The 23,399-nt window shown below is 49.4% G+C and overlaps 1 protein-coding gene across 1 annotated transcript in view; it reads right to left on the bottom strand.

The window, feature by feature from the left end:
* Positions 1-23,399, bottom strand: part of ARRDC1 (arrestin domain containing 1) — a 68,307-nt gene that overhangs the window by 38,562 nt on the left and 6,346 nt on the right. The window contains exon 2 of the mRNA XM_074973330.1: positions 2,432-2,542. Within this exon, the coding sequence (XP_074829431.1) occupies positions 2,432-2,542 (111 nt within the window). The remainder of the gene's footprint in view (positions 1-2,431; positions 2,543-23,399) is intronic.

Below are 23,399 nucleotides of genomic sequence, written 5' to 3'. Positions count from 1 at the left end.
CCCAAAGCCCCTTACAAAAATCTAATTCAACACAGACACCCCTGCGAGCTCTGTGTTAAGTGCACAGAAAAGAAGGATGACGTGAAAGACAGGCCATAAGGTCTGTTTTCACAGGTGTTGAGCACTTCCAGCTCCCCATGGTCCTGAACTGGAGTTGTAAGCACTCAACACCTCGAAGATAAATCAGGTCTTAAGTGAATCCGTGTCCACAGCTTGTCTGTGGCCACAGCTTGGGACAGACTCCAGGGAGTTCTGACTCCCAGGTGCCTCCTATCCTCAGTCAATGTTAGCCGAGACATAGTTACCCGACTTTAGAGATTTTAAGGACACTGGCTGGGCTTTTCAACTGAGCCCAAGAAGCAGGGCACCCACCCCTCAGTGAAACTCAGTGGGAACTGGGCAGCTAACCCTTCAGCTGCTTTGGAAATCCAGGCTTAAGTCTCTTTGCTCATTCTGGAGACATTAAAAAATCTGAGCTTTGTCATGACTTCAACAGTCCATTCCCCATCTGTGCCAGGGATTTGCATTCCTTCCTCCACCCCACACGTTAGCAGGGGAGCCCTAATTTAGAGGCTCCAAGGATCCCAAGGGCCACACCGTTTTCCTCTACTTTGAGTGAATCAGGACAGAAGTGCAGGTATGACGGTTCCTCCCTAGACAACGATTCAAAGATTCCACAGAGGGCAAGTTTCACAGGCAATACAGACCCCAACAGGCAGTTCTGCCTTCCCTTGGTATTTGTGGGCTTCAGTCTCCCCCGTCTTTATTCCAACAAAACGGGAGGATGCCTGATGGCAACAGCACTGCTAGGACAGAATGCATTTGCTTATTTTGCCTGAATCCCTCAATTGAACTTCTGGGGTTGGGACACTTCAAAGTCACACAATCCATGCAGCTCACTTTCCCCTATCTGCTGCTACATGGTTAAGCTTTTCCAGAGCAGCAGACAGGCATTCAGATGCAGGATCCTCACAGAAATCATTGGCATGAAAAGAAAAGAAAAAAAAACCACCACGCTCCAATGCTCAGACTTTAACCTGTAACCACTTTAAAGTGACTTAAATGGAGTCTTAAGCCAGCCAAAAGCCCTACAGTCCACGTGCAGAAAGCATCCAGCTCTCAACTCACTTAGGGCTGTTTTACCTGGAGTGCTTTGTAAAGCCCTTTGGGATTTGGCAGCCCAGATATTCACCAGCCTGCTGTATGCACTGTCTGGCTTTGTTCTGGGCCATTTCCAAGGGAGACAGGGGGGCTTTTCCTACTCCCCCCCACCCCATGCTGCATGTGGAAAACAAAAGCTGTGATTCAACCCACTCCTCCAGCCTATTGATCTGTGTGCCAAGCCAACAGGAAAGTAACCCTGATGGTTCCTCTTCACCCCTGGGGTCTGGGCTGGAGAGAAGTTTATCCCCAGAAACACTGCAGGATATAGCCGACCTTTCTCCAGCATGTGCTAAAAGCTCTGCTTGCAAACTGCCGACTTAGCAAAAGCTGTCAGTCCTATTTTACTGCCTCTTGTCCATTTCCTACTAGGAGATGAGGCCTCTGAAGGCCCATTAGTTTGTTTCCTTGCCACACACAACACACTTCAGTATATAAGTTACAACTTGATACGCTGCTGTGGCAGGTGAATGCTGGTACCGATCGGTTTCAATGGAAGCCTAGATACAGCGTGAATTATTTGTGGTGTACTGACCTATTTAGTGGCTGAAAGGCAGCATTCATTCAAACGCAGAGCCCCTGGAGCACACCCAAGTCATTCTGACTTGTGGCAGGAATATATGCCAGGAGCTAAACACACACACACAGGGTGTGCATCTGCTAAGCAAGGGAAGCATTGCAGGGACTTCGTTCTTACAACAATTCTAGCACTGCTACAGGGACTCCCCACACCTCATCCCTATGGTTAGGGCCAGTGCATTCTGTGGTTCCTGAAGCAACCTTCCTATAAGATCCAGCACTGAAGTGGCAGGCAGGGCCTTTGAAGTTTCTAAAGACATTGTGCAAAACAGGTGTAGCTGCAACACCTGTCGACTCTGACTGCACCAGAGAGAAACCACTGTACACTGCATTGGTCCTAACCAGGCATGAGCTAGAGACGTTGGCCCAGATGTTGCAAGCAATGTCCGAAAGCCACTTGAGGCAGGTGCTGTGTTGTACTGGGGTTCCAAGGCCTTTCTGCATAGCGTAGACAAGGCCTAGCCGTCTTGCATATAGCCCAGCTAACGAAGTCACCTGTACTTTGCATGCAGCTGAGCCAGTTTCAATCTCGGGGTATTTCAGGAGATGGAGGCATTAGGTATCTTGTTGGCGCACACATGCGGAACCTACATCATAATAAAAAACCTGTCCAAAAAGGTATCCAAAGGGAAGGACCCTTCCAACTAATCAGACAGTTCTCCATTCACCCATATCCCCTTCCCGATCTTACCTTTATCCGCCAGCGAGAGTGTGCTGTTAAAGTACTGCTCCTCCACAGTCCACGCGGTGTCATTGACCTTGTTGGACACGCCGCAAGATCCAACGCAGCTCACTTTGATAGCTGGGGGAAACAAAACAAAAAAAAAAACCACATCTACATCAATACTGGAGTAGAGTTTTCAGTGGTCTTCCCAGGCTAGCAAAAGAAGCATACAGGTCCCATCTCTGGTCTCATCCTGCTGCCTCCTGTGGGCTTCCTTCTCCACAGAGACATAGCCAATTTACTTACAAGTAGTGCATTGTGCACTAGTTGCTGTTGACAGTGCCTCTTTTAAACACAAACACACACACAGAGGGTGGGGAGTGGAGAAGAGACCGAGGTCAGTGGCTCTCAGTTCAAAGGGTATTTGTCTCCCTTTACTCAAAAGGGATTGCTCAAAATGCAGCATCTCTCTCCAGCAAGCCAGGGCATTTTCTAAGATATTCTCATCACACTTGCTAGGCAAGTTAAAAGCTTCTGGGTAAGATTTTAAGAGCAACTAGGACCTCAAACCTCCTAGAGAAAAAAAAAAGTCAGTGGGACTTAGAGTAAAATTTTCAAAGACCCCTGTCTTCCTTTTTCTCTAGTTCCCCTCCCCTTCAGTTCAACTAATCCTCCTCAAACACTCCCAGACACCAGGTAACTTGTGGTTTCAGCCCCAATTCCTGTGCACAAGCAGAGCAACCACTGATCCAAAGGTGGGTCCTTCTCAGTGCCAGAAGGGCCTGTTAATGCAGCGAAGGGAGGAGAGAGCTGCAAGAACTCCACAATCCTCAAACACCTCAGGGAAAAGGGTTTTGTCTCCTTTCACTTAGAGAGCCAGATGCACCAAGCCCACCAATAGCTCCCTTGGCCCCTGCACAGCAAGGTCAGTTCACACACTAACCTAGCAGTCATATGAACAAAGGAGAACCTATGACACCATCTGGCCTACCTGCTCTCAAAGGGGGGCAGCACCACCACTCGCTCAGCAGGACATAAGACAAAACTGTTTAGGGGACAGGAGCCGAGATGGTCTGTATAGGGACTTCCAGAACTCACTGTCCTGTCGGAGCATCTCACAAACATTAATGGATTTTACCCTCACCACAGGCCTGTGGGAGAAGGGGAAGGGTTCTCTCCGTTGCAGAGATGGGGAATTGAAGCACAGGTAGATGAAGAAGCTTCCTCAAGCTCTGCCGTAGAATCCCTGCGTGATCAAGGAACTGAACCTGGGTCTAATCCCACTCCAACATCCTAGCTGCTAGAGCAGAGGTTCCCAAACTTTACTTCAGCGACCCACCAACCACACAGCCTATTTTGTGATCTACACTGGGTCCAAATTCATGGGGGCTCCCCCAAAGCCACAGGCCAGTGTCCTTCTCCTTGCCCCACTGAGGGGGAACCAACCACCCTCAGCAGCACTCTCTGCCCCTGCACTGTGGGCCTAATCCCAGCCCAGAAGGGAGGCTGAGGTGGGTGGGGTTGAGCAAGTAGCATTGTGAGCCTGGTGCCCAGTTTGAACCACTTGGTGAGGGGGAGGACGACGAGAATCAGGGCCAGCCCCATGGCACAGGAGTTTCCACTGGAGGATGTGTGCAGGACAGGCTTGCTCTCCACCCCCCCACCTCCCTGAGGCCACCTGTCTGCACCTGGCCTATGACCCACCGAAAACCTTCCCCACAACCCACCATCTTGGAAATGCTGCACTAGACCATCCTTCCCACCCTGGTGGTGCTGCCCAGTACCAGTAGGGCTCTGAAAGCACATCAAGCCTTTCCTTTCTATTAGGGAAAGGGAGTAGGGGTGGAAAAGTCTCATGCAGGCAAGTTAACATCCAGCACAGCACCAGACATGATGCCTGGCCAGACTAACCAGTGAAGCCACACAGGAAGTCACTAGCCGAGTTGGGAAGGAGCCCGGGTCCAATTCGTAGTGGCTCCCCATGGTGGAGCTTTTCATGACCTTTTCACCCAAGGCAGAAATCCTTTTTTGCTAGGCTGCGGAAAGGAAACATGGAGCATTCTTGGGGGCAGTAAAAATCATGACTGAACACTCTGCAATTCTGGTTTTTTGAAAAGCACTCTGGAGGGGGAGGGAGTTTTCCTCACTGCTGATCCCTTACAGCTCACTCACACCCCAACAGTGAGACAGCCGGAAGACAGTTCCCTAGCAAGTGAAGTAAGCGGCTGTGTTTACCTTGGCCTCTCTTGAAACAAAGGCTGGTGCTTTGTGCCTTCTGTAAAAGGTTTTGTCAAGTCAAGAGCCCTTGTGAGGAGTTGCAGGAAGGGTTGATCAGAGGCTAGGGCAGATCACTGAACAAGCCTAAGGGCGTGGCTACAGAGCATTAAAGCGGCCCCGGGCGCCCTAGCTCACTTCCTGTCCACACTGGCAAGGCATGTAGAGCACTCCTGGTACTCCACCTCAGCAAGAAGATTAACATTTGCTGCGTCTTGGCTGGAACGTCTGGGCTTCAGTGTGAATGAGGTGTTGCATTACTGCGCTCTGATCAGCCTCCGGAAACATCCCATAATCCCCTTAAGTCAAGTGGCCACTCTTGTCATTGTTTTTTAATCGCTGCAGGAATGCGGAAATGCCCTTTGAAAGTTCCTGTTTCTGACAGCCGGCTGCTTATCTGCTCTGAGACAAAGCACCCATTAGCATGGAATGGTGTGTGCGAGAGAGACAGACAGACACACACCCTGGGGGGGGGGGGGAAGGGTCTGCTGCTGTCTGAACTTACAAGACAGCATGCTGACATGCTCTCAGCCCCCCAAAAACCCACTCTCTCTCCCCCCCACATACACACACGCTCCCTGTCACACTCCACCCCCCCATTTGAAAAGCAGGTTGCAGTCACTAGCACGCTGGGATAGCTGCCCATGATGCACCGCTCCCAATGCTGCTGCAAATGCGGCTCCGCCAGTGCGCTTGAAGCAGTCAGTGTGGACAGACTGCAGCGCTTTCCCTACTGCGCTCTCCGAAGGCGGGTTTAACTCAAAGCGCTCTACATCTGCAAGTGCAGCCATGTCCTAACACCGACAAGTCCTCTCACCACTGGGTTTATTGATCTGCCTATGTAGGGAGTAGACCCTGGGCTTTACAACACAGCTATGGCTGGCCCAATTTGGTGTTTAGTATGCACCAATTGAGCACCACCCCAGTCCTTGATGAAAGTAACCATGCTGGAGGCCTTCTCTACAGGATTCTAGCAGAATAGCTTCACTTGTTCACAGCTACGCTCAGAAGTCCCCAGCTGCACTATGGACATAACCTGATCTTTCCCGGGTTATAGTATAATTAGATCCATGTTTCTAGGCCAAGCTTCTGGGCATCATCTCTGAGATCAGAGACTCTTTACACCAAAACATTTTCACTTTGGGCTTTTGGCAGTTATTCCTTCTGGGCGGCTCTGACAGAAGTCAGAGCAGTTAGTCCTGCAAAGTCATAGCAGAGCTGGAATCAAAGTATGGCTTTATATCCTGAACCATGCAGAGAGACAGACATGTAAAACGAGCCTGTTATACAGCGATGGTCCTCCTACAGCGGGAGCGGTACCTCTCTCTGCTGGGTGGAAGGGTGTGCATGTAGACCCTGATACAAGTTGATGGGACCAGAACTACATCCAGTGTCTTCATACAGTCCTCTCCTGGTTTTCCCCTTGTTCCCTGGCAGAAACTTTAGCTCTTTTTTGGGGTCCTCATCCTCCCCCACTCTGAGGCTTCCACAGAGTTCCTCCTTTGGCAGCCTCTCTGGATGACCCACTGATTGGAAGTAACAGAAGCCACTAAGTAGCTGACTCAGATCTACCCGGCCCTACCTGAAGGGTCTCCCTTCATCCAATCTTGCATCTAAGCCTGCCTCTGACATCTCCTGCCAGGGGGAGTCTTGTCATAGTCACTCATCTTGGCCTAAACTTACTTCCCTTCCACTGTTGTGACCTCACTATCCTCCCTGCCACACAGGCCCATAACCTGGGAGTTCTCCTCAGCTCCTTCTCCTCACACAGCTAAGCAAGCAGTGTCCAGATCTTGCTATAACACATTCCAGGTCCATGCAGCTAGATTTCTCAGCCAGGTTCTTCAACATTCACCTTATTGCTGTAGCCTCCTGCCCAGTGTCCCTCACACCTGTGTCATACCCTCCAGTCTACAGCTCTGGAGATCATCTCCCTGGGCAGTCCTCTGACCACACCATTCACTTGGAATCATTGCCTTCCCCTTCCCCATTGCACTGAGTTCAGTTTTCTCCCCCATTCAGACTCAAGGTGCCAATTTACTCCATAAGGTTCCTTGTGCCTGCAGTGCTGTAGTCATCATAGAATGAAGCAAAGAGCAACCACCAGAAGACCCACTGGTTACCATTTTTTCCTGCATTGACCAGTAGCTAGACAGAATATGTTCTACCCCCCCACCCCCACCCCAATACTGCATGGAGATTGGCATGTGTACGTAACATGACTGGCTTAATCTGGAAGGAGTTCTTTACAGAACACCACAAGGGGCAATTCTTGTTAAGAGTCAATACAATATAGAGTCCAATGCATTATACTTCCCTTCTTAGCTCAGAGGCAAGGCCTTCTGTAAAAGGCTACCAGACTGGTTTGGGGAATGCCTTCACACTACAATACTTCCTAAGCAGGTGGCCAAATGAGAGACTAAGTTCTCCGGCCATCAGTTGTGATTTTGCTCAGTGGTGCAAACACCCAGACAGCCCCCAGCCTCTCAGCCGGTATGTGTCACCTGACAGACCCACATTAGAAATTAATGGGAAGTGTGTTTCCAAAGCTGCCATGCAGCTTTGGAAGAAATCCAACCCTTCAGCCCTAGCAGGAGGGGGTGCCCACAACAGGGAAGGGAATTCAAGGCTCAGCTACAACCAATCACTGTTGACCAGGGCAGATACTAGAAAGAACAACAGAGGGAAGCCCAGGTTTACTGCAGTCAGGACTCCAAAGCACACCAACCAGATGTCGAGTCACTCAGCCTTTGCTCATCATTAGTGGAATTCTTCCACTCTAAACATAGCTGCCACTGTCTCTGGGTTTAGTCCTTCCCACAGGGGGAAGCTCACACCAATTGCTTAGCCAGCCCATCTGTCACAGATGAACTGTTCCGAAACTCAGCCAGCTCCTCTCCCAGCGCAGTTACATTTCCCCCTCCACAATGAAGATAGTAATTTTCCTATCAAATTCTTAATCTTTACAGTCCCAAAGGACACCTCAGGCTCTCAACAGGAAACCTCCATGGGCCACTTCGGATGTTCTGAAGCAATCAGCATCTGTTGCAATGCCCAGTTGCAGAGGATCACTGCCTGGTAGTTAGGGCCTGCCTGCTCTGAGGGCACTCTGCAAAGTTTTTATCTAGGCACAGAGGCATGCATGCGGAACACAGGGGACACAGCCAAGCTTGCAGTGTTTGCTTTAGTCTAGCGCATAGCTGTGGATGCTTGATCTCCCTTATCACAGGCCAGAACCAGGTTGTCTTTGGCACCTGAGGACTCCTTGGCTTTCCGTCAAGGAAATGGGAGCAAGTCTGTGGCCCAGCTAGGCCACTGTACTCAACTGTCTGCCATTCATTCAGTTTTCTGTCGTTCCAGTGGAATCCTGTCACAGTCTCCATTACAGCCACTTTCCTTGAGTGCGCTAGCCCCACACGTGCTACAGGAAGAGCTATTAGACAGCAGGGTTTCCAGATCACACATGGGCACGGGCATTTCAGTGCCAGCTTGCTCAGGTTAGGATTGGCTCACCAAGGCCTAAAATCCCTTGCCTCGAGCTGAGCAGCAGTTACACAGGTGGGAAAACCCTCCTGCCTTTGAAAGAGTAAAAAGGAAAGCTACAGCTGTCCTCTTCCTTTAAAACCAAATTCCCTAATGAGCAGTAGGGGCTGGGGGAGGACAGAAACAGGCTTTGGAAAGGTAACTGTGCACCCCCTATATTGTCAGCTCTCATGATTTTATTGGGACTCTAGCGATTTGGGATGTTTTAACCGGTCTTGTGAAAACCGGGTGCCCACTCTAGAATTTTCCCTTACTCAAAATGGCTACTGTGTCCCATTTCTCTCAGTGGGACTGAAGCCAGCAACATAACCACCATGTCCCTACGTGCCTGCTTGTGGAAGTGATGCTGCCCTTAATAAAGTTTACGGTGGGAGGTGGCAGTGTGGATGAAATTGGACAGCTGCCACTCTATGGCTCGGGCGGGCTGGACACCAGAGACACTGACTGATGGATGGGAGTGGGAAGGAGAGGGGCCTAAAATAGGGGAGGTAGGGCGGGGGGAGAAAGAGTCCTGCTTAGCTCAGGCAGAGAAGAATGTGAGGGGGCAGGAGGTGTTCAGGGAAGCGCTGCTTCTTGCTAAAGGTTAAGCCAGTTTCATGGTTTTTAGGAGATACCCCCATGCATAGCAATGAGCGAACTTTGAACACCTATCAATCATGTGTATCTCTAACTCATCAACCCCGTACCAGCATGATGCATTACTCAGCTCTGTGGTTCTCGTGTTATTTGCTATCCAGCCCTTCTTTTATCAAAAAAATATGCCAGGAGTACTCAAGGCAGAACCAGGAAACCTGTGGCAGTCTCCCTATCTCAGAGGGGAGCGGGAGGGGAAGTGGAGTCTCCATCTGAGCAGCCAGGGAGAGGCATGCATTCAAATTTGACTTTTCAACCTGAAATCACTTGCAGGCAGAGGAGTAGAGGGGAGTTCGAGTCAGACAGACTCAGCGCTATTGGATCGTTTTGGGGGTGAGCTGACTCATGATTTTTAATCTTGAGAGGACGATACTGGATCTGTAGCACCCCAGTAGAAGTTCCACTGGATCACTGCCTGGGGACGGAAAGGAAGGTGGGCAGTCATGTGCTGGGCACAGAAGTTGCTATTTCTCACTGCTATACCACTGGGATTAGCATCCCCCCTTCGGCAGTGCTGTACTGGAGGGGCATTCATGGGTGCAGAGGCTCCAAACGTTTGGCCTGTGTACACTTCCTGGGGAGAGGAAGGATGTGGGTAGTTTCCCCATCATACTATCCAATTTCAGCTACATTTACAACAAGCAAACAGAAGGGGTTGTCAGTAAGTTGGTCACTCTAAAGTGACACCAGCAGCCCCATATTTCTGCACTTCCCTGTTCCACTGGGTGGACTTGATATTCAAATAGTAAGAGCTCCAGGGTTCAACAGAAACGAAAGACATCCAAGCCCCCCCCCCCCCCCCCAATGTACATAGAGCAAAATCCAGAAGTACCCTGCACGTGCAGTGCAGCCAGACCTATGAGATAGGCAGCCGTATCTGCATGCACCCAGTGATGCCCCATGTTATGGGTCTACGGGATGCAAGTAGGAGAATCGAGTGATGGTGAGACGAAGGCAGACAGATCGGCCACATCTAGCTGTGTATTAAAGGTAAACCGAGTCAGCAGAGGAGCCTGAGTACATCGGCCTCCCCTCCAGGTGGTTTAAGAGAGCAGCCAAGTCCTGTTCAGAGCTCAAATTGCTTTTCTCTGTCGATTCAGAGTGTGGCAGCGCCTACCCTCAGGGAAGCTCCATTTCCATCGTAGGTGGGAGAAAAGCAAGGACAGACACACATGCGAATGAGACGCTGCGTGTGGCACTCTCCCCTACAGGAGAGAGCAGGGAAGAGTAGCAAGCAAGATAGAGGGCTACAATTTCTTCTGCTTCCCACAGCTCTAACCAGATGTTGCCAATGTGCACAGAACATCACCTGCTGTCCTGCATGAGGAGTGAGTACAACGCTCAGCAGGACATTCTGCAACAAAATAAAATCCAGAAGGTCGCAACCCCTCCCCTTGCCCCAGCTACTCTGAAACACCTCAAAGAGGCAAGTCTTCCTCCTACACCCACTTCTTTGTGAAGAAGCATCCCCATGACAATGGGGCTAGAAGTCAGGAGACCAGGGCTCTGTTCCCAGCTCCGCCACTACCTTGCTATGTGACCTTGGGCAAGTCACTTCCCTGCCATGCCCTGTTTCTCCACCCACCCTTTGCTTGATTTTAAGCTCTTCAGGGTAGTGAGGAGCTCTCTGGGTGTCTGCACAGCACCTAACAGGGGCCCCAATTTTGACTGGAGACAGGGTGCCATTTAGGGAGAGCAGGAAGGTAGTTCCTCCCTGAGTTTCATACCACGTTTGGGTATGAAGTTTGCAGTAGGAGGGAAGATGCTCTCCCTGTCCCGCAGTCCCCCATGGAGCCATGGCTGGCTGCTCTGCTAGGGACTGGGAGCCTCCCTTCTGATCTGGGTGGGGGTTGATGTCAGGAATGGCCTCCATCATGTACCTGGGTGGAGCACCTCCTGCTCCAGCCCTTGCCCTGCTGAGGTGACTGGCAAAGCCCCTAGCTACCCACTCCCTGTACCCTGAGCTACCCCCTCTTCTGGCACACAGCACTACCCCCTGCCTGCACCCTCCCCAGTTCTCAAACTTTGAGCTGAACCCCTCCCCTTTGTGAGTCTGGTGTCCCCCCCCTCCCCAACCCTGATAGGCTGGGTGCCCTGCTGAGGTGAGTCAGGGGAGGGAGGTGGTACGCTCTCACCAGGCCCCAGCACATGGAGCTGGCCCAAGAAGTCAAACTATGCTGGGGGGGGGGGGCGGGTAGGAGAGAGGAGATAGCAGCAGGGAACAGCAGGTGCTCTGGGAAGCTAGTGATTCAGCTTTGTGACATGGAGATTTATTTGAACACCAGCCAATTTTAACTTTGGGGCCCAGTTCTCATCCTCCCTCCATTAGAGGACAGAGTCAGCCGAGCACCACGTTTTAATTAGATTCTCCATGTACACACACACACTGCAGCTTGAGACCAGGAATTCCTCCCATGTATCTGCAGCTGGATCCCAGAGACGGGCTTTCAGAAGAGTCAGTCGATAGCAGAAGGCACTAAAAATAGCAATAGCCAAGCCAAGGCCTCCCTCCCTAAAGAGAAAGGAGATAATTATCCTGAGCACCCATGCCCCGATCAAGGAATAAAGTGGGAGGAAGCTCCTTCATAACCAACACAATGCTGGCGATAGCAACAGTACATCCGGGTCCCATATGCGCTAAGACTGGGCCTTATGGCAAAGGGGGGTTGTCAGTAAGTAGGTTTTTCACCCCACTCCAGTCCCAGTAGGGTCATAAGAGCAAATTAAGTGCTAGTGTAGATAGCACAGGCTGTTTTCAGCCCTTGAGCACCATTATAGCATGTGTGACCGACTGGCTGGGGAGACATAAGAGGAGAGTTCTCTGCCCAGCTTGGCAGCGTGGGGCAAGTAACATTGCCTCTGGTGACCCTTTCCATCCTTGGCTTGCCTAGTGAGACTGAGCTCTATGGGGGGGCGTGGTGTGATCTCAGTTGGATCCTCTAGACTCTTGTCTAGTACAAGACATTTGTCCCTCTCTCTACACTAGCAGCTGAAGAATTATCTAGCATGGCCAAGGCACAACAGAGACGTGTCTCTCACACACACACACCCCCACCCCTGCACCATCTCCCAAGAGTGAGCGTCAGTGAGCAGAGCTGGCTTCAGAAAAAATAAGAAGCCCACACCAATTTGCCGAAGCGGAGACACAAGATTCTGTATTCCAAGACATGCAGCAGGTTAGAAAATGCCACAAAGGTCTCAGCAAGTTGCTGTAACAAGCAGCATGTGTATCAACCTATCAGCAGGTTGAAGGATTCATCTCAGAGACAGAAGTCAAAGCTCACGTGTGCTCGGAGTTCTTGCTGGCCTTGTTGGGTGTATGGTACGCCCCGGTATTGTACGGAGGGGAAATAGATGGTTGGAATTTAATTGAGGACTCTGGGTGTCCATCTGCCAGCATGAAGACAAGACAAGACTTTGGGAAGCTGGAAAGTTTGTGAAGAACTACAAAATCTCTAGGTAAAAAATTAGTTACTTTTAGTCTCTGCTCAATGTGTAGAAGAAAATTAAAATAGAGTGCATCTCGAAAGGTCAATGGAAACTTCACTAGTAGCAGAACACAAAGGGGACTAACTTTCAAAGGTGAAAAGCACCTTCAGTTCCCACAGATTTAAACAAAAAATCCAACACCTTCATGTTGGAGGAGCAAGGAAATCTATTGGAGAGAGGGCTGGGAAGTCTCAATGGAAGAGCTGGCAACCTTAGCTTCATACTTTTCCCAAATTTGCATAAATTGCTAAAGAGACACTCCCAATTAACCAATAGCTACTAATTAATGTTTAGCTGTCCCCACCCTGCTGGGGCTGTCCTATCAGTTCTTGTATGGTTTTATATTATATATATACACACACACACACAAAAAAAAGTCCTATGTACTGAAACATTAGAGCAAGTCATCTGAGCAAGATGAGAGGAAAGGGTAAGAGGCAGTACTTTGGTTTTGCAAAACCAAGAGTGGTTTGGATCCAGATTCTAATTTAGCCTACCCTTCATTTGCAAGGGGATGGGATCATTCCCCCACTTAAAAGCATGCTCTTGGAACAGGGTTTTTGATTCTACAAAATGGGGCAGACATGCTTAAGACTATGTCAGGGGTCCATGGTGTAACCAGGCCCCTGGCATGGCTATTTGTAATATAGAAGGGGATTTAGATTCCCCTGGTCTGGAATAGATACTTGTCACCCACACTGATTACAGCATTAAAAAGGGTGGGAGAACTTGAGTTGTGGTAACTGAACTTTGATCATTGTGACAAGAGGGAGAGCATGCTTCCCAGGAGCTGGAGTTGTGTCAGATGCAATCATGTGAATCATGGTTGAAATAGTTCTCTAGTCATAGAAGTGTTCAAACACCCTATCACCTGTGGGTGAACACTGTTCACAAAGCGATCTCTCCATATCCAACTGGTCTTCAGCCTCTGAGGAAAGACAAGCCTGGGGGGAGCTTAAATTCAGAACTCTGCTGGACATTAAAAATCATGGACTGAACAGAAACCCTGGATGTATGGCTTATTACAACAATCTGACTCACTAGCCGCCCTTTTCAGCCTAGGACTGCAGAGGTGTTACTGGGCCACTCTACCTTGAGCAGCCCCTTAGAATATGTGCTAATTACTTCTGCTAAACAGCCTGTTCCACCCTGCATTTAGGAGTACATTTCCCAGACCTGAAGAAGAGCCCTGTGGGGCTTGAAAGCCTGTCTCTCCCCCCAGCAAAAGCTGGTTCAATAGAAGATATGACCTCAGCTACCTTTTCTGTCTTCTCAGAGTCAGACAGTTTATAGTCTAATGACAACATTAAGTTGTGGCTCTGACTCAGGCTACTTTCACCCCCCCCCCCCCCCAATTGACCTTGACACTTCTGCTCAGAACCAGCTATGCTCTCTGCGCCTATTACACCACCCTTTGTGGCTCTTCTGAGGAGATGTTGTGACACAATTGATGTTCAGAGCACAACAACAAAGCCAGTCAGGTGCTGGAGAGGTATAAGATTTCCAAGAGCCAGATATGTATAGTCCAGCTAAGGGATGATCAAGCAGGGAATAGCAGTCTTTAATTATATGAAGGATGAACAGGGACATTAGCCACATCGCTAGGGAGAGTTGGACGTGGACAGAACAAGGCACTGGAAAAATATAGTTTAGAGAACTGTGTATTGTAAGGAGAGGGATAGACCAAGACCTAGAGGTTCCTTTTCCGCTTGAAGTTGCGGTGGCCTCTTGGCTGACCATAAGGCTTTCCCTCAAGTATTAACACACACAAAAAAATCCATAGCATGCAGTGGAGCTATTGGGCACACAAGAAGCTGAAGGAGAACAATCCTTGATTAGCCCAAGAAGGAGAACAGACATTGTACATTTCCCTGCCATTTATATTAGGGCAAAAAAATCCTAGGAAGACACTGCACAATTCTAGTGTGGTAACTTTAGAGTTCCTCTTTAACCCAATATCATGGGTATTGATCTTCAGGGGTGGACAAAAGCCTATGTTGTTTTGTACGCTAGGACTGAGGTAGACCCTGTACTGAGACACGGGCCATCACAAGAGGGGCCGTACAAGAATGGCTGGGATCAAAATCAAGCTGAAAAATTAGTCAGTCTAGAACAGCTATTACTCCAGCATGTATTTACGCTTCGGTGACCTTCTTGGGTTAAGGATTCACTTGCTATTTGAAGGTAGATAAAAGTCAGACAGGAATACAATGCTGCCCAGTGTTATCGATGCCTCTCATACCATGGTTGCCAATATGCTCAGGCATGACACAGTGGTCATTAGAGCCAGATTTCCTCACTGACTTCAGCGAGGAGTTCCGCCCCACGAGGCATGGCCCAACAGGATGACATTCAAGGTAGGACAGCAGCTGTGAGACCGAATGTCCTTGTTTTGCAAAAGGGTTGTGTTGGGCAGAGGGGGGGAGGCAGCAGCAGCTAAAAAGTGAAGGGGAGGAGCATCTCTGCAGAATGTTTCCTTCCCTGCTACTCTACGATAACCCCAACCACGATCAAATGTATATCTCTCTCTCTCTCACACACTCACACTACCCCCCCAGAGCAAGAGAAGCAGCTGTAAATGCCACTGTTTTACCTCTGCTTCGGTAGCTGATCATATTTCTGATGGCAGCCATGCACACATGGATCTACAGACAGCTACCACAAACAAACAAGCTACCACAAACACACACCTGCAGTCAGACCAGTTTGCAGGGACCAAAGCTGGGGGAAGCAGGAGAGAGAGACCAATTCTAAAGATAGGAACCCTCCTCTGAGGAGCATCTTGTGCCCCATCTCCCCACGCTTCCCTCTAGGAATCCCACCACCCTGGTGGAAGATTACTCTTATCCAGAGACCTACACACAAGACACACACCAACGGTCCAGTCCCACTTTGAGGGGAAACGTAGGATTTTGTATAGACTTGGTGCTAGACCTCTGCATGGGTGCAACATTCACCGCTGTGAATGTTGCATCATGCCTTGGGAAACAGGGAGGTGCTCAAACCTCCAACCTACGCGGACGGCTTAGAGAATCAGCTGAAAGCTGCTTCTTGGAAGGGGCTAGGCAAGACAATTACTCTTAGAAGCCCACCAGTTAATAAGGAAAAAACTGGACTAGCTAGTGGTTGGCTACAACAAATTGTGATGGCCAAGGGAGTTGTATTCAGCACTAGCTCAACACTACAGCTGACCTGTGTCTGCAGCAGGGTTGTAGAAAGTCCAGATCAACTGCCAAATCCAGCCTGTAGTGTCCCTCCCTCTGTAGAGTTGAGCTGCAGGTCTGTATTGCTTGTGAACTCCAGAGAGTTTGGGTTTGTCCCACAAGGAAGAGAAATAGGAGCAAGTATTCTGGCAGAGTAAATTTGGATAATACATGCAAATATTCAAAATTAGGCACAGCCCTTGGGCTACAGGCCATTTGCTAGTCCAGCCCAAGGGGATGCATCTGGTTTTGTGCAATCTTCCCCCCGGGGTTTTACTTCAAAGGAATCCTAAAGAGCATCCCCCTGGCCAAACGTCACCCTTCCTTGACCTTTCAGCACATTGCTGCAAGAGGCCACATACCCTGAAAAATAAATAAAATAAAAACTCTACCTGACCAGGTTCTTGGTATTACGGACACAGGCTAATTGTCTCCATGCTAAGGAGAAGTTTTGATTTAGGCAAATACAGATCCCCCCCCCCCCCCAAACAAAAGCGCTGTGCAGATAGATCCCCATGGTGAAGAAAGTAGCGTTCACTTGTCCCAGTGACCCCCATGCAATACATGGGTCCATCTTCTCTGGCCTGCAAGCGTTTTCTTCAATCATAGACAAAGTGAGCATGACAAGAGGACCTGTTCCCTTCCCCTCCCCAAATCAGGGATTTCGTCTGCATGCATCCCAGGAGAGGGGAAGAAAAAAAATTAACTGCCGAGTTCAGATTTAATAATTGTATTAAGATAATGTTGAAATAAAAAGGAAACGGTACAGAGTTCAAGCATAGAAGTTTCTGGTTATCAGGGAATAAGGTACAGATTATCAAGGGGTGTGAAATTCGGTTAGGAGCTGGTGGCATAAAGAATACATAATCTGCAATCTCCCTGATTGGGGGTAAAAGTTTAACCGGTCAAAGTACAGACATTGAGATATGGGGGTATGTTGTCCATATAATGGCTATGTTGAGGTGTGGAGTATAATGAGCAGATACGATGATGGGGATGGATCTACCCTCATTTGGTGGGATTTAATGTTCATTGAGTTTATGGTTTCAGTTCATACGGTCCAATGGAAAAAAGTCTCAGTCCCTTTCCCATAGTGGATGCATGATGTTGTACTGGCTCACACTTCCTGGTGCTGTCGGTGGCCAGTGTTGTGTTCGATGTAGATGTCCCTGGACCATCGGATGGTGTCTGAAACCATGAGGCGTCGCATGAGCCGTGCGTAGCGTCGACCGATCCCACAGGTCTGCAGCACACGCTCGTTGCAGGGGTCCCAAGCACCCAGGGCTCTGATGATCAGGGCATCCATCTGCACCTTGTAGCCCTTCGCTCTCAGGGTGTCGGCCAGGGGGGCATATTTTTCCAGTTTATGAGCTCGGGATTCATGGAAGGCCGGGGTCCTGTTCTCGAAGGAGACAGTGATGTCGATGAGGATCATCTTTTTCTGGGCCTCGTCAGTGACTACCACGTCAGGTCACAACGAGCTGTCAGTACCAGGGATGGCGCAGTTCACGGCGACCTCCCCCAGACGCGGTGCGATGGCTTTCACCAGGCGGTTCTGGATGGCGTTGTGGTGCAGCTGCCAGGCTCTGGAGTGGTGCTTGCAGCTGCACAGGACGTGGGGCAGGGTCTCGTTGGAGTAGCCGCACTTTCTGCGATGCTTGTCTCGGTTCCCGTGGCGGACGGCTCCGTTGAGCAGGACGCAGTTGAGCCGGGCGCGGTGGATGAACCGCCAGTTGGTGAAACGGGTGAAACCGCCCCTGGCGAGGAAGTGGTTGCTGGCGTCCCATTTGCTGGTCAGTTCGAAGGCTTTACCCTGGTCTGGTTTACGCTTCAGGGTTTCCATGCACAGCGAGTGGATAGCTGCCTTCAGGGTCCTCTCCAGCATGCCTCTGGCGCTCGTGATGACGATGGTGTCAGACCTGATCTGCGGCACCAGGACTCCCAGCTCCTGGCGCTCCTCGCACCACTCCCAGCGGCAGCCGATGCGCTTCCCCAGGCAACGCGTGGCATTGCGAGCGCAGGACCAGAGTGAAGCGATGTCGCCACCATCCCGTCCGAATTCGCCATCCAGGGAACCGCTCAGGAAGCTGGCGGTGTCTTGGTTGGAGGGGGCTCTGCCGATCCGCTTCTTTGTTGCGTCATGGAGGGCGTTTGCTGCGATGTTCCTTACCACGGTGTCAGGACATGTCAGCAGGCGGAAGGCGTGGGTGATCACCGCGATGTCACACAGGTCACCCATGCGGGGGACATTGGCACTGCCATGCCTGTGGGCGATATAGACCAGCTCGTCGCTGGCTGTCTGGGGAAGGAACAGCCACTTCTTCACCAGCTGCCGGACTTGTAAACAGGAGTCTTGTGTGTTTAAGTCTCAGGCACTTTCCCCTACTTAGGCAACACACTTATTTATAGCACCATGCAGGTTATCAGCACGCTGGCTGCTCCGGGAGAAAGAAAAAAGGAGTCACCTTGAATAGCTGGAACAAAATCCAGCTTGCGAATGTTTACCACCAAGCCTGTTTCTTTACACATGCGGCAAGGTGGGGAGTGGAAAGTGAACCAGTGCATCCCACTTAGATTTGTTTTGGTGGTTTGGAGGGGGAGGGGGAAAGAAGAAGAAACGAGAGAAAAGTACAACCAATGTGTGCTCATCATTTTCAAAAAAAAACCTGCCAGAAGCAACTGTAGTTTCTTAGCAACAGGCATCAAGCGCTGTTGTCCTGGGACAGGAGTCTCGAAACGGACCTCCAGCAGCTTTGCTGTACGAGCTCATTTTTAGCCCCCTTCTGTCACTGCACTGGCACGGGAGCATCTCTTCACAAAGATTCCCTGACACAAAAGGGTTTCTTGAACCCAGAGACTGGGTTAGTTCCCCATTCCAAGACTTGACAGAAGCAGCAGGATTTGGAAGTTACTTTCCCCTGATAACTCTCGTTATCTCCCTTCATCTGACACACATGCACAGTGGGCATGTCCATGTAATTACAAAGCCATGTGATCAGCTGCACTTCTGCCTAATGATCCTGGCTCCTGGAGGCTTATTCCAACACTTCAGATCCTCAAGTAGGTTCATGGGCTTTGGGGATCAATCTGCTGCACAGATGTTTCCTTTACTCTCCTCCCCCACAAAGTTACCCCAGACTGGAGTCTAGGAAGGACAATATTCCTAGACCTGGGCTTGCAAAGGAAATGGGGGGGAAGAGACACAGAAGAGGCAGAGAATCTGTAGGGCCACTTACAGTAGCCCAACGCATTGCCAGCCTTTCCCCAGTGGGTCATTCTCCTCCTTCTCCCAAAATGTGTATGGGGTAGGAGTGCAGAATCCCACCCCTGGAACATAAGTAGGGTTGTCAACTTTTGGTTTGCGGAAAACTGAAACCCTTGCCCCACCCTTCTCCAAGGCCATGTGCCCCTCCCCTCCCCCCGCTCCTTCCATTCTCCCCCCCCATTGCTTGCTCTCCCTCACCTTCACTCACTCATTTTCACCAGGTTGGGGTGCGAGAGGGGGTGAGTCAGCTCAGCCGGAGCACATTTAAATATTAAGCCAGTGTGTACTGATATGGCGCTTATTGCTGTCGTCAGAGAGCCACACAACCCGCCCCCCCCCCCCCCGCCCATGCTCCTGTGAGCATAGGCAATGCTATTACTTCCTGGTTTCAGGGGGAACAGAGGCACAGGGAGACTAGGAGTACGTCTCTACTGCAAAACATCTGCAGCAGTAATCATCTCAGAACCCAGACCAAACAATTCAGGCTCCTGCTACGGGGCGAACGACAGTCCTGTAGATGTTCCTGCTCAGCTCTGGAACCCAGCAGGGCGGGCATGCCTACACTGCTATTTTGTCACCCCACAGCATAAGCTCAAGGCACAGGGTCTGAGACCCAGATTCACTGCCACAGGTTGCCCCTTTTTTTAAAGCCACAGTACAGACATGCCCTACATGACTTTCCCACAGTCACACAGGAAGTATGTGGCAGAGCTGGGTACTGAACCCTGGTCTCTAGAGTCTCGGGCCAGCACCCTAGCCACTGAGCCAGGCTTCCTCTCATTTTGATTTACCAGTGGCTCATTCTGATTTAGCCTAAATCTGATCCTAAACCAACTTTAGCTAGACCAAAATAGGTTGCTAAACCTAAAATTAAAAAGTGTCCACACCACATTTTGCACTGGTTTAGTGGCATTGGTTTGAATTCATACCTTAAGTTATTCTGGTGCACATTTCACATTTAGACAAGCTCTAATGATGCTTTAGGTTCTGGCAAACACTCCCCACAAGGTGCTTTAATGCCTGTCAAGTCTACAGCCTAATAAGCTGCCCCTTCAAACATGTTACCCATGTATTGTTCTTCCCCTGTAAGCACAAAGCAAAACATCCCATCCCTGGCTGGCTGCCAGGGCGAGCCAGCAATTCACTGAATGAGAGAGATCAGCAATAAGCAGTCTGAGAGGCCAAGATACCCAGTGCTCAGACATCCTGGGAGCACAGAGTCCTTTAAATCTGGCCAATACCAACGGCCATGTAAGCCAGCTCAGGAGAGCCGTGGGAAGAAAACAATCAATCCTTTCCCCTCAGCATCAGCCATTGTGCGTACCACAAACATCGGTTCAAAGGAGTGCGACCCCATATGGCACTGAGACTCCTGTGTAAAACTCCTGGGACCAATCACCACAAGGGGCTTTAGTCACTGAACAAGCCTGCTGCCTTTCCAGACTCATTTTAAGAAAGGGCTTCAGTAAGGAAAGGAAATTTACACTTCGTGGGGTTATTTTTATATCCAGCTAAAAAACAGTTTATGTTGGCCCTGATCCCCAATGCTCTGCACTTGTGTAAGTGAGGACACAGGTTGCAAGGCGTAGGACAGTCATCCTCCACTTTTGTTTTTGGACAGCACCATGTAGTGCCTTTCTGGGATTTAAATAGCAACTACTAAGTCCAGGAAATTGTACGTGTACACACACCCCCCTCCATTTATGTTCATTTTTGCATGGCCTCCTTTTCCAACATACCAACTTGTACCTACTCTGCTCAGAAGCTTACATGCACCTGACATGCTGGTTATCAGAGGTGCAGAGCAGAGATGACAGTCCATTAAACACCTCTTAAGAAGAGGTTAGACCTTGTGAGACCTCAGATTCTCATTCATGCCTCCTGTTTCGGCACCTTCATGAAATGAACGGTCTCAGTCCACCTCCTGGAAAAATAGGGCCTGCTCTGGAACTTCGGCCCTGTCTATGCTAGGAGCACTTTACTGGTACACTAGACCAGCAAAGTATTGCTGATGTGAATGCAGCTACACCAGCAAAGCTGCACTTTTACCGGTATGGTTTATTTATCCTATCCACACCCCCACCAGCAAATCCAAGCTCTACTGGTAATAGCGCCTAGCTGAACTGCTTCTACACCAGGGGCTCTGTCGGGGAGGGAATCACACCTCCTCGCACCTCTGATAGACAAAGCTGTGCCAGCAGAAGCCTATAGCACAGAGCCAGCCTTAAAGATGATATGGAGCTGAACTTCCCTCTTCAGGCTCTAGACCCTGCTCGCTAATGGGAACCACCTCAGCACTTGAGTCACTGGGGCAGGGAATGTTGGGAACAAGGACATACGTTGCCAAAATGGGCACAGGTTGTTGGTGAAAGGTTGAGACAATGTATTTGCCACTTTCAGACAGTTTGTAATTGACTTTCGGCTCAAAATAAAACCTTGGGCTTCTCTGATATCCATAACAACAAGCATTTTGTCATGTCCACATTGATTCATACACATAAATTGTGTAGGTGAACAATCTACAGCTAATTTATGCCCCCTCACCCCCAAAGAGAAATCCTTTACTGCACTGGGATACTTACAGTATCCCTCCTCTGCAGCCATCCAGCTTTCTAAAAGACGGATACCTCCACAGGCTTTAATATTATAGTGCTTCAATCAGGCCCTACAATTCAACTCTCATATACACACACACCTGACTCCAGTAGTGGTTGCATGCAGATATCCAAGAGCCGTATTTGGTCCCACACAAGGTTGTATCGATCCAAGAACTAGTGACAAATATTCCCCATACCATTAGAGTAAAACCCATCAATTCTGGTGGGAGGCCTTTACACCGCAAGTTTTAAAGACACACCCAGCAAAAGTCAAATCACATCAGACACTGGAGCGTCATCTATTTTTAGTTGGGCATCAAAGTAAATTCAGGATTTTGTCTGCCTTGAAGAGCATCTCTGATCAGACATCAGTTCATCTGCTTTCAGACCCCAGAAACAAATAGGAAATAAGGGAAGCGCACGCACAATTATACACACACACACACACACACAAATCTGCTGACTGGAGGCAGTTAAATCTTTTGTACATTTCTTCTCTAAGTACTTTTCACTTCCACACAAAAGTTAGAGAAGTCACACGAAAGAGATGATTATCTTTCACAGCAATCCTGTAACAGGGCAAGAGGTCATGGAATGGCCTGACAGACAGATTTGCATTAAAAAAAAAAGATTAAGATTGAAAACAGTGGGGGATTGAGTCTCCTGCATTCTCAGTGAGTGCAGAGCAACTTTTGAGTATCTTGCCCTCCAAGTTTAATAAATAATAATTAAATGAAAGACTTAAATACCAGCGTCTAACACAGAGCCCAGTTGCCACTTTTCTTCCCAGCCATCATCTGATCACTTTTCTGGTCTGTTTCTTCACCCTCAGTGGCCTTCTTTCAGTCACTGATCAGATCCATTCTGCACCGCCCCCTTTACTATAGCCCTCTTCCACATCCTCTACTCTCCTTTTTCTCCCCACCTGCACTCCTACAACTCTCCCAAAAATCACACCAGTTCTCATGGAACCTATGAGAGCCAGCATCACCTTCTACCAAGAAATGGTTGATTCCCCCACAACTGCCTGCAAAATACTTTAGATGTCTCTCTGCCAGAGAAGTTACACTACAATACACCAACTACATTTGGATTCTTCCCCTCCACCCACTTCCAAAATCTTCCCCACCACCATGGAAAAGTAAACATGAACAAACAGACTGAACCCCAGAACAGAATATCCCCTAGATCAGGGGGACCTCAGGATCCCGATATGAACTTAGCCTCCCTCTCCATTAAAGGGTATGAATTTCCAAGTGGTAGCCAACCGTAAGAAGAGTTACTCCTTCAAGCTAGGGAGCCACTAAATCCTCTCTCCTGCTTAGCAACAGACTTTTATGCTGCAAAGACTAAGGTACAGTACTGCCCACTCTTATTTGCTTATTCTCCTGTTTATCCCCTGCAGTGGTCATGCCCCAGTGCCACATTTGGCAGCATATCAGATGCTGGCCACTAGCCCTGAGACACTCAGGTCTACATTACAGTTGCCCAATGATGCACTAAACACCACAGATGGCGCCTGTTCTCATGTTTCCATCAGCAAAGAGGAATTTAACAGCAAAGCTTTGCCCACAGGTGCGGCTGAGGGAGGGAAGGGAGAAAGGAGTGCACTACAGACCAAGACAAAGACATACGGCGCAATCTTGAGAATAATTATTTACACGGCATTTCTGATCCACCAGTGAACTAGCCGGAGGGGGAGAAATCCCTTTTTGCGCCACATCTCAGCAGACAGACTGCCACAGAGCTAGGGTGCTCTCATCCCACACATAGCTGAAGTGGATTTTTAAACTGGGAAGTAGCAAACAGTCAGCCTGGTAGACTGACACAGAATTACATTGTTCATTGCATTGATGTACAGGAATATGCAGTGGTGAGTGTTAAGTCAGCAAAGCAATGCCAGGGGCATTTGAATAGCTAGCTGGGTTTTGAATGCATGGGGAGAGGGGTCTAGGGTGGAGGAGGGGCATCGGCGCTTGGGTACTTCCCCT

This window comes from Natator depressus, chromosome 16 (genome assembly GCF_965152275.1).
Source record: "Natator depressus isolate rNatDep1 chromosome 16, rNatDep2.hap1, whole genome shotgun sequence".
NCBI lineage: Eukaryota > Metazoa > Chordata > Testudines > Cheloniidae > Natator > Natator depressus.
The sequence above is the reverse complement of the archived record's forward strand: the minus strand, read 5'-3'. Positions and strand labels throughout refer to the sequence as shown.